A 12775-nucleotide genomic window follows, 5' to 3' on the forward strand; every position below is an offset into this window, starting at 1 on the left:
AATAGCCTGTGTTCTCTCATTCTGAGTCCCCTCAAGCTGTGCCGTGGGTGTGGCTGAGGTCTGATGACTGCTAGATGGCGGGCACTCCTTGTTTCTGCCCTGTGTTCTCTCAGGGCTCACGGTTGGAGGGTGGCTGCTGTCCCTGAAGGCTCAAAATCCTTTGCCTACTGAAATGGCAGGCAGTATTTTATTTTTCACTCCAACATTAGCTTCACCCTAGCTCCACATTCGAATTACTCAGAATGTGTTAAAAAAAAAAAAAATACTGATGCACAGGCTTCAACCGACACCAGTTTAAGTCAGAATCTTGAGTCGAACTCATGAGTATCAGTATTTTTTATTTAAGAGCTCATAGGTTTCAATTAAAAAGAAAATAAAAGAGCCCATAGGTGATTCTAATGTGCAGCCATCACATTGCTCCTGGAAAAAGTTCACTGACCAATTGTGCATAAATGAGATCACAGGTAGATTGTTTAAGGTTCATCTGCTAGACTGTACTAAAAAATCACCTTCAGGGTAGCTTTACCACATGCCTGGCCAAACTGAATACCATCATAGATTGGAAGATGAGGAACTCACTGCTCAGTCGTTGGACAGCTCTGACAGTCAGAAAGCATTGTCCAGCTCAGCTGCCATGCCCCAGCACTCTGGACAGGTGCGATGATGGGGCAGGTGGGCTGAGACATGCCTCCCCAGAGTTTCATAGTTGAAAGACTTGTGCGGTCCCAACTTTACCCCATCAGTATATTCCCAAGGCCCAGGTCCTGTCTGTTTCTAGGATGTGCTTCATGTGTTCCTTTAGCTCACTTGTACACTGTGCAGTGATAGGCCCTCTACACAGATAACTGTGAAGCTCCCCTCGGTGTTGAGGAGAGCTCTTTGGCAGCTTGTGAGACTTGAAGAACTGGCCCATGATTTGAGGAGACCCTTCATGAAGCACTATCTCTGTAGAAAGAGATAAACAGCTTCCTGGCTGCTTATGATCTAGTGAAAAGTTACAGAATTGTTCTTTTTTAAAATATGTATGTATGTACTGAATTTTGGTTGTGCTGGGTCTTTGTTGCTGTGGGCAGGCTTTCTCTAGTTGCGGCAAGCAGGGGCTTTCTGGTTGTGGTGCATGGGCTTCTTGTTGTGATGGCTTCTCTTGTTGCAGAGCACGGGCTTCATTAGTTGTGGCGCACAGGTTTAGTTTGCCCCACAACCTGTGGGATCCTCCTGGACCAAGGATTGCACCCATGTCTCCTGCACAGGCAGGTGGATTCTTAACCGCTGGACCACCAGCGAGGTTCCAGAATTCTTCTTAATACTTGATAGTTGATGATGGATGGTGGGCCATGATATGACTCAGAGCCAGAAGCAGCAGGGAATGTCTGCAAAGGCTCTTCATGTCAGGATTAATATTTTAACTTATCCATGTACTTAATAGAGGCACCTTATTTCTGTCACTCATTTACCATACATTCGGGAAAGATTTATCACACACTGGCTTATACTGGGGGGAGGGTAGAGAGATGTTGACAGTATCGTCCTCCCCACAAGGAGCAGTTTGTTATGAAGGATGGTGTCATCTTTTCCTCCTGCTTTGGGGTTCACAGCAGATGTCACCAGTAATTTTGTTAAAAGCTCATGGCTTTTCTGGCTCTTTTTCTCATGTCTGTCACCTCTTAGGTCTTATATCCAGATGGCCAGGCTCAGATGATCCACCCTAAGCCAGCAGACTTTCGGAATCCTGGCCCAGGGCGGCACCGGCTCATCACTCAGGTGTTCCTCTCCCACACTGCCTGGACAGGTAAGGAGTCAGTGGGGGCAAGGCATTTGTTTTTTATAGTTTGAAAAATACGTGATTGAACCAGGCCTTCTGAGGGTTGAACTTGATTTCCTAAGGTGCTTATAAGCTCAAACTGGGTGCATTTAGACTAATTTGCTGCATTGCTTTGATTACACACAGCACAAAATTTTTTCAAAAGATTACGATAGAATGGAGTCTCATGGAAAGAACTGTGGGCTGGACACCTGGAGACTATTTTCTTATTGTAACTTTGTCATTGACCTGCTGCAAAACCTTGGACAGCCTACTCTCCCTTCTGAATCTTGTCTCCTCACTTTCTAAATTAAGATGACAATTCTTAATCTACTACTTAATTCTGAGGACTAGTCTTTCTGGAAATTAAACAGTTTTATATTTTTTTACCAGTAATTTAAAATCACTCTTTTTGTTAGATGAACAGTTCATTTCATTCCCCCAGAAGAGGTACAATGACAACTGTTACTGCCTTCCCTTCCCACATGGGCTGGTTTGTGGGGTAGTGCAAAAATGATCTCTTCATACTTCACCCTACAGCATCTGAGTAGAAACTTGATAATTTGAGACAATAACAGAAGCTACCTAAGTATTTTCCCTTAATTCGTAAAGGATAAAATGAGAGAATACGAACGCAATGACATTGCATTTCCACAGTCTGTAAGGCGCTCTGAAAACTTCAGAAAGAGACTCAGTCTGCAGAGCCTAAAATGTGGGCGAGAATGGGTCTCGGTGGTGTTGCCTCAGTTGTTGAAGATGATTCAGAAGTATGGTTGTTACTGGAGATGGTGTTCAATACCAGCAAATTTGGTTTGTTTTGGAAATAGATGAATGCCTTCTGGAATTTTCTTTCACTGTATTTTTGAATACATGTGTAATTATTTATTGCCGCTATTAGTGGTTTTCCCCAATGAAGGGTGTTAGGTGGGTATAGATGACTATCAAATTTTCACAAAGAGAAACGGTGCTATTGAATGTCAGAGCAGCCCTTTTGGAGGTCCAGTGGGCCTGTCACAATTGAGGGAGCTTCCAGCCAGGAAGCTTTTCCCAGGATCTGCCTCCCTGAACATCTCTCACTCCATATCCTTGCTGTTGGAATGTTCTGCACTGTTTGCCACAGTGCAAGTCTACAGGAAGGTAGAGTTCCTTATTCTAATCTCTTTTGGTGAAGGGACCCTAGATACGGGGAAATAAATGCTGTGGGACAGCATTGTTCTGCAGGAGCCAAGGCTCAGGGAAGGCAAAACAGCATATTACAGCTCAGAAGAGCTTGAAAGGTTTCAAGGGATATATTGACTTGTCCCTGGTCATACAGCAGCTCACTGCATGAACCAGGCATACAATTTGGGCTGTCCTGAGCCTGAAAAATTATGATTCACTCAGGTTTACCTTTGAGAGGCTGCTACCTAGTCATAATTTAAAATCTCCGTTTTAATTCTCTGCTCAGCAGTTATTCATGTCAGATGTTTTCTCATTCATTTGTTGACTTTATCTCCAGTTAGAATGTGGGCTGCTTGAGAACAGGGAACTTGCTCATCACCATTACCTCTGTGTTCCCAGTACCCCTATATCTCATGTCCCTAGTGCCTGACATGTAGTACATGCTCAACAAATAATGAAAATGGAATGTAGGGTTTCAAGTTTGCAATAAAAATTCATTTAATTCTTAGATAACTCTGTGGTGGGAGTTAGTATTCTGCTCTTCATTTTACAGATGCATAATGGAGGCCCGTGTAGCCGATTAATGGTGGCTTGGGGGCCGGCATGCAGATTTCCTAAGTGCCTTGCTTTTTCACTATACCATCCTCCCATCTGGCCTGGGATACTACAGTGAAATGTGTTCTCATTCTGAATGCACCAGCACTTTCTTCCTCCTAACCCAGGAGACGAGGCCTGGTATTGGGAAGGGACTCCTTTTAGTCCCTCAGCTCCCTACCTAGGGCCTGGCTTTTGGGAGACAGGATGCTGCCAGGCCTGGAGTCACATAGACAAGTTTCCAAATTCTGCCTTACTTGCTGTGATCCTGAGAAAGTTATTTAACCTGTCTGTCTCATTTTCCTTTAAGACTGTAGAGTGGTAATATATACCTCATAAAGACATACTCTTCTAAGCATGATAAACAGGTTGCATGATTGGCTCCAGACGATCTTTTGTTTCTTTTCCCCACTGTCTTCTCCCTCTTGTTTTTTTCTCTCTGCTCCCTTCCTCTGATGGCAGAGGCTTGAATTGCCCCCTCTTCACATGTGCTGGTGAGGGAAGGCTTAATGACCAGGTAGGGTTCAGTTGTCTGACCTTACCAGGGTTTGGCTCCTGAAAGTGCTGTGAGAGCCAGGGCTGGGTTGTGGTTCAAGGGTTGGCGGTAGCCATCTAGGACACAAGAGGAGAGCCTGTTGGGAGAGCTGATACTGGAGCCTCGGACCAGAGAGCAGTGCTGGTTTCATTACAGAGACTGAAGGCTGGTGAAAGGGCCCATGGTAAATGGTCCTGCTGAAGCTGCTGTCTGGGCTTGGCTGGGTTGCTCTGGCTGGCTGCCAGCCTTCCCTTCCTGGAAGACAGTGATCTCGTCTCTATTTTGATCCCTAGGGAGAAGTCTGGAAATAACAAGGAACATGTCTGGGGAGGCATTGAGAAGTCCTGGGACCTCTGCCCTTGTTCATTTTCTGTTCCATCAGCCCTCGTTGCTGCCCTTTAAACACCTTACCCTTGGGCTCAGCTTTAAAACTTGCATCTTTCATGAAGTAAGGAGGTTACCCAGTCACACAGAATCGAGGAGGACACCCAAACTAGCGGTGTTCTTGTCCTCTGCACCTGGCATTAGGTCTTTCTGAAACCCTCTCCCTCTTCTTTATTGAAGCCACATGGTTAATAGAAAGATTAGTGTTTCAGTTTATGAACTGAGCTCAAATTCTGTCACTAGTGTGGATTTGGGCAGTCACTTAGAAACTCTCAGTACCTTGGGACTCTTTTGGGATTGTGACGATCTTTCATGATGCGGCAGGGTAAGAACTCTTGGAGTTATGTGTTTGGCACCAAGCAGGTGTTCCATTCCAGAGCTTTCCTGGGTACCTTCGTCAGTGCTTTTTACAGACTCGCGTGTGAACTGTGCTCTACGCAACTGTCTCTGCCTCCTCAGCCAAACAGCAACTTAAGGGAGGTCTTATTTATTTTTGCTGGGCCTGCCAGGTGCAGACACCAGATCAGTATTGTAATGTCTGTCATGAAAGAATGGAAGGTTCAGTGACATGATTTTATGTCCCTGAAATGTGTTCCTGTTCATAATGAGTGTTTTCTGTCCAAACTATTTCCAGATGAACAGCTTCTTCTCCGCTAATGCAGCAGAGTCCACTCTGCACATAGTCCTCAGGTCTGAGATCGGCTGCCCAGAAAGAGCATGGTTATCTGGGCACAAGAACTGGCCACATGCACACACCTTGTGACCCTCTGTCTTGGAGGCTGGAAGGCCTCTGTACAAGAGGGTTTTTTGCTTGCTCTCTGAGCATCTCAGCAGCCATGGATCTGAGCTGCAGGGAGCCCAACAGACCCGAGGAGGAGGTGGCGGTGGCAGAGATATAGCAGCATGTCTGTAGCTTAGGAAGAGCCTCACGATATTCAGGCTGGAAAATTGTTTTTGTTTTGCAGATGGGGGAAGGGAGGGATGCAGACAGTTGAAAAATGTTCTTGAAACCCTGCTGCCTCCATCTTTGATCTTGCTTTTACTTGATCTTACTTTTACTTGATCTTGCTTTTACTTGACATTTCATCCCAATTCCTGGGCGTTGCCTTGTCATCAGTGATTTTTGTCTTTTTTTCTAGAACCCTGCCAGGTGGAAGTGAGGCTGCTGCTGGCCTACAACTCCAGTTCACGCATTCCAAAATCCCCCTGGATTGAAGGTGGTGAGATGTCACCCCAGGTGGAAACCGGCATCGAGGGCACCATCCCCTTCAGCAAGTCTGTGAAAGTTTACATAATGCCCAAGCCTGCAAGGCGCTGAATCACACGGCCACAAAGGCCGTGGCCTAGAAGGCCCTTCTTGGGATCAGAGTGAGCCAGAAGCCGGAACATTTCACCTGGAAATGGTATATAGGCATAAGGAGGAACATGTGGCCCTTGCAATCTCATCTGTATCAAGCATTGGATAAATTATTTTGCATTAATTAAGAAAACAAACCTTCAAGTCTATCCTGCCCCCCACCCCCAACCTCCATAGCCCTGCCCCCAATAAAATTGAGACACCAAGCTGCTCTAGTCCCTGGTCCTTCAGGGAATCTGTGTGGCTGTAGGTTCAACATTTATACTACATGTCTACACTTTTCAGGTGTGAAACAAAAAGATAAATTTTCTAGCCACTTCTAAAGAACCAGTTATTGGAGCCATAATCTTATTTCATAAAGCAGCAGTCTGTTTGTTAGAGCCAACCCCAAAGCAGCTTTCACAGCTTTGCTTTTTCACCATCGACAGTTCCTGAATGGCCCCAGACTTCATTATCTTGCTGAGAGTCTCCTTCCTTAACTCAGGCAATGGCTGGCCAAGAACTGAATGGACAGCTGAAGAATGAATCATTTTCATTCTTCAGGAAAATTTTTCATCTTGCCTGCCATTATCCTTAGGACCAAAATATGAGAGATGGGCCATATTTTAGAAAAGAAACCAGCATTATGGGAAAGAGGGGTCTAGTGTAAGAAACAGTCATTTTCCAGTGATGACTTCTCTGATGGCTCCAGTGTTGGAGCTGCATGTGAGTTAAAGATGCAGCTGTGGTGTAAGAACAGTAAAAGCTGTGAACCATGTGAGGGCCTGTGCTGGGTTCTTCACCTGTCATTGATTCCTTGTAACAGCCAGGTGAGTCTGACAGGTTAGGTCATTGGTAGGAGTACTGTAATAACACCTGTATTCATTCAGATCCAAAAGGCGTCCAAAGGTCTGAGCTATACCACATCAGGAGAAGTATATGGAAAAGAACCTACAAATCTCTCTTGTGCCTTAATTTTCTTATCTGTAAAATAGAGATAATTATACTTTATGGGTTGTTGAATGGGTTTAATTAAATAATGCTTGGCAAAATCTTAATCTCTGGTCAGTCTTGATCATATTTGGTGCTTGGAAAGCTAATAAAAATAACAAGAGCATGCAGTTCCTGAGAGGCAGAGCTGGAATTTGAATTCAAGCACGTTTGACTTCTGATTTAACACACCTAATGTGTGCCCAGCAGTGTTGCAAACCCTTTAATGAATTAATTCATTTAGTCCTCAAAACTATAGTGTGAAGTAGGTGCTATTATAATAAACCTAATAGTAGGTTTTAATTAAAGCAGTTGAAGTTCAGAGAATTTAAAGAAGCCAGGATTATGGGAAAGAGGGAGCCACTATAAGAAATAGCACTTTCAGCTCCATCTCTGATGGCTGCAGTGTTGGAGCTGCCTCCTTGGCCTAGGTCGCACAGCTGGTAAACTGTGAGCTGGAATTAGAACCTGGGTGGTCTGGCTCCTGGAGGTCATGACTGCTGTGGAGAGACTAAAAGAAGATCACCTCCGTGGCGTTTACTTTTCTTGTGTGCTCACTTACTTAGTACATCTCAGTGATGTGCCATCAGTGTCAACAGGAGGCCCTAAAGGAAATTGCCTGCCTTGGAGATAAAGTAAAGCTGAAAGCCAGGCTGAGTCATACCATGGCCTGACACAAGCACCTAATGATGATTACTGAGTTGACGCAAAGATGAAACATCAAGAACCATTGCTGCTAACTGAGCCTTCCAAGGGAAAAGTATGGTGAATCCTTTTTAGATACACTACTCCTTTTATAAAAATCTTTCTCAGTTATTCCCTATTTTATAGGTGGGAAAACTGAGAGTTTGAGGTCATGTCTTTCTCCTGAGGGGCAAGGGCGAGAATTTGATCCTAGGTCTTAAGACCTGAAATAGTACTTTCCCCATCAAAGGTGAAGATACACAAAGCGGGCAAATTTTGCCTTAGTATCAGGATGAGTTTTTGAAAACTGTAAGAATTGAATGGGTTGTCTTAGAAGATCAGGAATTTCCCATGCTGAATGTGTTCAATCTGAGGTTGAACAAACTCCTGACAAGTGTGTTCTAAAGGAATTCAAGTTACCATATGAGGGGTTGAGCTCAGCCTTTTAAATTCTTCTTTCTCCGAATTCTCTGTGAATTATGAGACTCTTGATTTTTCTGAAAAGACCTGGAAAGGGGCATAAAGATGGCTCTAGTGTGGCACCCTCATTTATAAGTGACCGTGCAGCCAGAGAGACTGAGTTAGTAGAAGCAAGTCTGGAAATCAGGCCTCTACAGGAGTCTCTTCTGCATTTTCAGTGACCAACCACGTACCTGGTCAAAGCTGGAAACTTTCACACTGGATGCTATCCTTACACTTCATATAAAACTAGCCATCGAGTGCTTTAGATTCTGCTGCTTTAAATGTTTCAGTCCTCTCTACTCAATGTGTCTGTCTTGATGCAGTCTACATCATCACTCTAGAAGTGTGAGATTAGTTTCCTAATGAACTGCTTGTCTCAAATCTTTTCCCCTTCAGCCCATTCTTCACACAGGTGCCAGAGTAATCTTTCCAAAACCCAGATCTGATCACATTCATTCCCCTGCTTAAACCTCCTTAAGTGGGTCACTTCTTGGCTCCAGGATAAAGTCTAAACTGTCCTTGAAGACTCTTCATCCCCTGCTGTCCTCTCTAGCCTCATACTCCGTACCCCCAACATTCTCTGTACTTCTCCCGCTGCAGAGGATTATCTGTAGTTGTTCCTAATTCTCGCCATTATGTCTCTTGCCTCACACCTGAACCTTGGAATGTGCTCTTCAGATTGTCTCCTGTGGTCCTGTTCTTTTCATTCTTCAGGAGTGCACCTCTTTCTGGAACCTGTCTGTGTCTCCTGTGGGCTTGATGCATTGCCTTTATGTTTCCACAGCCTTCTATACATTCTTCAACCATCTTATTTATCGCAGGTTCACAAATGCCAACCCCTGAAGCAGGTAGGCAGGGGGAAAAAAAAAGTAAGTGGCTTTGTAAAGCAAATAAATGCATCCTCTTTTTCAAAGTTAAGAAAAAGAATAATCCTCATACAATTTTAAAAAAGAAGTGGTTCAGTGGCTGTAGGAAAATGATAGAGACTGAAGAATCAGCAGATTCTCTGTCTGAAGAAGCCTGTTCAGCTCCACTCAGCTCTTCAGCTGTTCATAGGTATGGGCCTGATCAGATTTTCTAATTGTTCCAGAAAAGCCAGTAACTTGCATTTTCATGTTAAAAATATATATCCATGTTAAAAATTTTGGTAAGTCAAGTAAATGTGCAGATTACTCTGAGACCAACAAAACCCGTCTCCAGGTAGATGTGTGACAGTTTGCAACTTCTGCATCATCACCCTGTTATATGTCTGTTTCTCCCAACCAGTCTGTGAATAGCTGGGCAGTAGGACTGTCTGTGTTGTATCCCCAGTGTAGCGCCTGGCACATACCAAGCAAGGAAAGAATGAATGAGTCCATGAATCCAGAGCAAGGTTGACAGTACCACGACATGCCTGCGAAAGCCAGCTGAGAGTCAGACTTCTGAAAGGACTGTATATTTATCTTTGACATAATTGACCTCAGCAAACAGAATTGAGGAGAAGGTACACACCTAGCGCTTGACAAGACTTCTTGTCTTAGGAACCACTCAAGCTAGAAGGAATTAAGTGTGGGCAGTGAGGGCTGTGCATGCAACTTACAAATTGAGCCAAAGTGTGTGTGACTAAGACAGGGGACTAAGTATAGTGTCATGGAAAAAAGAGCTTCTCAGTTCTTCGAATTTCCAGCATTGGATTGACCATGCCAAAGAGATTCAGAAGTAGGGGCCATTACAGGTTTGATACAAAGTTTAATAACTTTACTGCCAGGTACTTCTGTCTCTTAAGAAGTTTGTACTAAGTTATGTTTAATGTAGAGACAACTCACTTAGGAACACCTAATTACACCCACACCTAATTCAACACCCACTGGAGCTGTCTTATCTTACATTTGACAAAAAAAAAAATTCTTTTATCACATCACCCAGAAAAATAGTCTGAATTTTTATCAGACATCCCTGCTTGTTATATGAATCTGGCTTTCTGAGCTGAGGGAACTGAGGTCTAGAAAGACCCCGTCATCTGACAAATGGTCAGTTGTGGAAAGGGCACTGAGCTTGACCTTCTCAGGCCTCTCAGCTGGGTGTTAGGTCTGTGACAGTCCATCTCCTACGGTCTCCTAAGGTGGTAGAGGTCATGACACAGCGTTGGGTTCTAATCCTGCCTTTGCCACTCTCTTGCTGGGTAAACTTGGAAAGATCACTTTCCATGGCAATCATCTCAGCTTATGTTTTTTTGCCAAGCCACGTCTTACGTTGATTGGCTGTCCCTTAGGTCGGATGCCCAGTGTGGCCATTCAGGTGACAGGATCATGTGGAGCAAAAATCCACTTTCCGGCCATAGCTTTAACAAGGGTGGGGGTAGAGCAATTTTATTCAGTTATGACCATGATTGATAGCATACCTAGTTAATGTCTGTTGAAAAGTTCCCAGATATTTGGTGAGTAAATGAACCACTTGTTCTTTAAGACCTGTGTTACATCCTTAGTGATGTCTCTCCTAATCTTCCTCCTATTCTGGCAGGATAAGTTAGTCCCCCTTTGTGCTACCACTGGATGTTATAAAACTACTATAATGTTAACAGACTGTATCATTATTGTCTTGTTTATTTCTCTCAGGTAACTCCTGAGGGCAAGAACTATAACTTACTCATTCCTGTACCCCTAGGATCCAGCAATAATTGGTCATAAGAATATTAGTTAAAGACTTTCAGTAAATGAGTATGAAAGAGAATTATTTAATAAATGAGTGAGCAAAAAAGAGTAGATAATTCCTTTGGGCACCAACATCCTATGAATCTATGAAGTAATAAGCTGCTATATTAAGAACCATAAGATGAAACCAGTTAGCTTTACACAGCAGCCCCCTTAGGAGAAAGATAACGACAATGGTTTCAATTTATTGAGTCCTTAGTACATGCCAGGCAGAGTGCTAAGACTTTATGTGAATTATCCCACTTAACACCTGTGATGACTTCAGGTACTAATATTATCCCTATCTGACATGAGAACAGTGAAACTCTGAGAGATTAAATAAATGCCCAACCAGTGAATGGCATTGGAAGCCACAGGTCAAAGTCAAGGCTATTGGACACCAAAGCCAATATTCGTAACTTTTATTAACGGGGAAAAATGAAAAATAAGGCAATGCTGATAATTGTTAATAATTCTATTAGTCTGTCTTAAGGTTTCAAAAAGGTCACTTGGTATTTAATAGAACCAAGGCTATCCATGCCAGTAGGGGTCATTAGAAGGCATGTAGTCTAGCTCCATCATTTTATAGTGAGGGAATCTGAGGCCGAGAGAACTGGCAAGACTCAGGTTTAGTTAGAGGAACAGCCTGTCTAGAACCAGAGTATCAAGGCATAGCTCCTTTTACTGTTACTGAAATGTTGCTTCAGGGCTCTGCTCATGTTATTGCACAATGAAATTTTCCCTTTCCACATATCTGAAGTAGCCCCTATCACTCTTTTTCTTATCTTGCTTTATTTTTCTTAAACCAGATTCTATTTACAATATGTATTTGCTCATTTATTTGGCACACTAGAAACTTGATGAGCACAAGACTTATTGCTGTTTTTTTGGAACCTGTAGCATTGTCTGGTATACAAAGTACTTAATAAATTGGTTGATGACTAAACATTCCAAAGTGTCCATTACAATATGATTTTAATGTACTGAAACTTTGGCTTTCAAACTTCAAATCAGAAGGCTTTCTTCACTTTTGGCTTTATTTTCATTTACTTTTGGCCTAACATTTACCACAGTGTTAAACCGCCTCCCCACCCCCTAGGACAGGGGCCTTGCCTGAGTCATCTGCGCATCGCAGAGCCTAGCCCAGGACCTGGTGCAGGCAGCTGTTTGAAAGTGCTGGGGAGGCTGGAGTGGAGAGTGGTAAGAGTGACAGTCACAGGCATCATTGTTCAGTGATTTATTCTCTTAAGCCTCCATCAGCAGGTGGAATGGAAGACCCCTCCCACCCTGATGCCTTGGGTAGCCAAGGCATTATATTCTTTCACTGCCTTCTCTGTCTGGAGGACCCGCACATCAATGCCTTTTTTCTTGAGGTACTCTACCGTTGATGGGGGTACCTGGAAAGAAGGAAAAAGATGAGTAAATCAGGGTGGAAGGCCCCCAGGGTTTCCTTTCCTGTTATGAGGCAAATATATTCTACAGAAATGGACACTGACAACTGTCACTCCCCAATCACCCAGCACGTCACCAGTCCAAAATTTGGCAGTGAGCCCCAAGGAGTCAAAGAGTCTTCTAAGAGGTTGACAGAAGTATCATGAAATATGTGCACACAGCTCAGGTGAAATGGAAACTGGAAAGAGCATGGATTCTGGAGCCAGACAGTCTTGAATTTAAGTCCTTACTAGCAGTATGACTTTGGGTAAGTGAATTAAATACTCTGAACCTTTTTTTCCATGTGTGTAAATAGAGGAAATACCACCTAACTCACAGGGTTGGTATGAGAACAAACTCAGCTAAAGTATGTAAAATGTCCAGCATGTAAATGTTAAATGTTTGAGTCAATCCAACCTGAGTCTCAATTCTAACTTTGCCATGCAATAACCAAGAGACCTTTTGAAAGCCTGTCAATTGCAATTTCCTCCCACATAAAATGGGGATAATAATACTTAAAACCACAAGGTTGGCATGAGGATGAAGTTTATGAATGTACATATACTGCAGCTGAAATGTGTTCTCAGGCCTTTCTTGATCACCTCATTTAGAACAGCCCTCAGAAGTCACCATTTTCTTCACAGCATTTATTATGATCTGAAATTGTCTACATATTTATTACTCACAAGGGCCATGAACCTTTTTTACCTTCTTGTCCCCAGTACCTT

The 12775-nt window shown here is 43.3% G+C and overlaps 2 protein-coding genes across 3 annotated transcripts in view; one reads left to right on the forward strand and one right to left on the reverse strand.

The window, feature by feature from the left end:
• INTS4 (integrator complex subunit 4) overlaps window positions 1-11562 on the forward strand; it is a 113579-nt gene extending 102017 nt beyond the window's left edge. The window contains exons 22-23 of the mRNA XM_005699496.3: window positions 1669-1789; window positions 5615-11562. Coding sequence (XP_005699553.1) covers window positions 1669-1789; window positions 5615-5793 — 300 coding nt within the window. The 3' untranslated portion in view covers window positions 5794-11562. The remainder of the gene's footprint in view (window positions 1-1668; window positions 1790-5614) is intronic.
• Window positions 11839-12775, reverse strand: part of AAMDC (adipogenesis associated Mth938 domain containing) — a 29430-nt gene continuing 28493 nt past the window's right edge. For both annotated transcript variants that reach the window (XM_018042956.1, XM_018042955.1), the window contains exon 4: window positions 11839-12013. In XM_018042956.1, coding sequence (XP_017898445.1) covers window positions 11873-12013 — 141 coding nt within the window. In that variant the 3' untranslated portion in view covers window positions 11839-11872. The remainder of the gene's footprint in view (window positions 12014-12775) is intronic.

This window comes from Capra hircus, chromosome 29, assembly GCF_001704415.2.
Source record: "Capra hircus breed San Clemente chromosome 29, ASM170441v1, whole genome shotgun sequence".
Classification (NCBI taxonomy): domain Eukaryota; kingdom Metazoa; phylum Chordata; class Mammalia; order Artiodactyla; family Bovidae; genus Capra; species Capra hircus.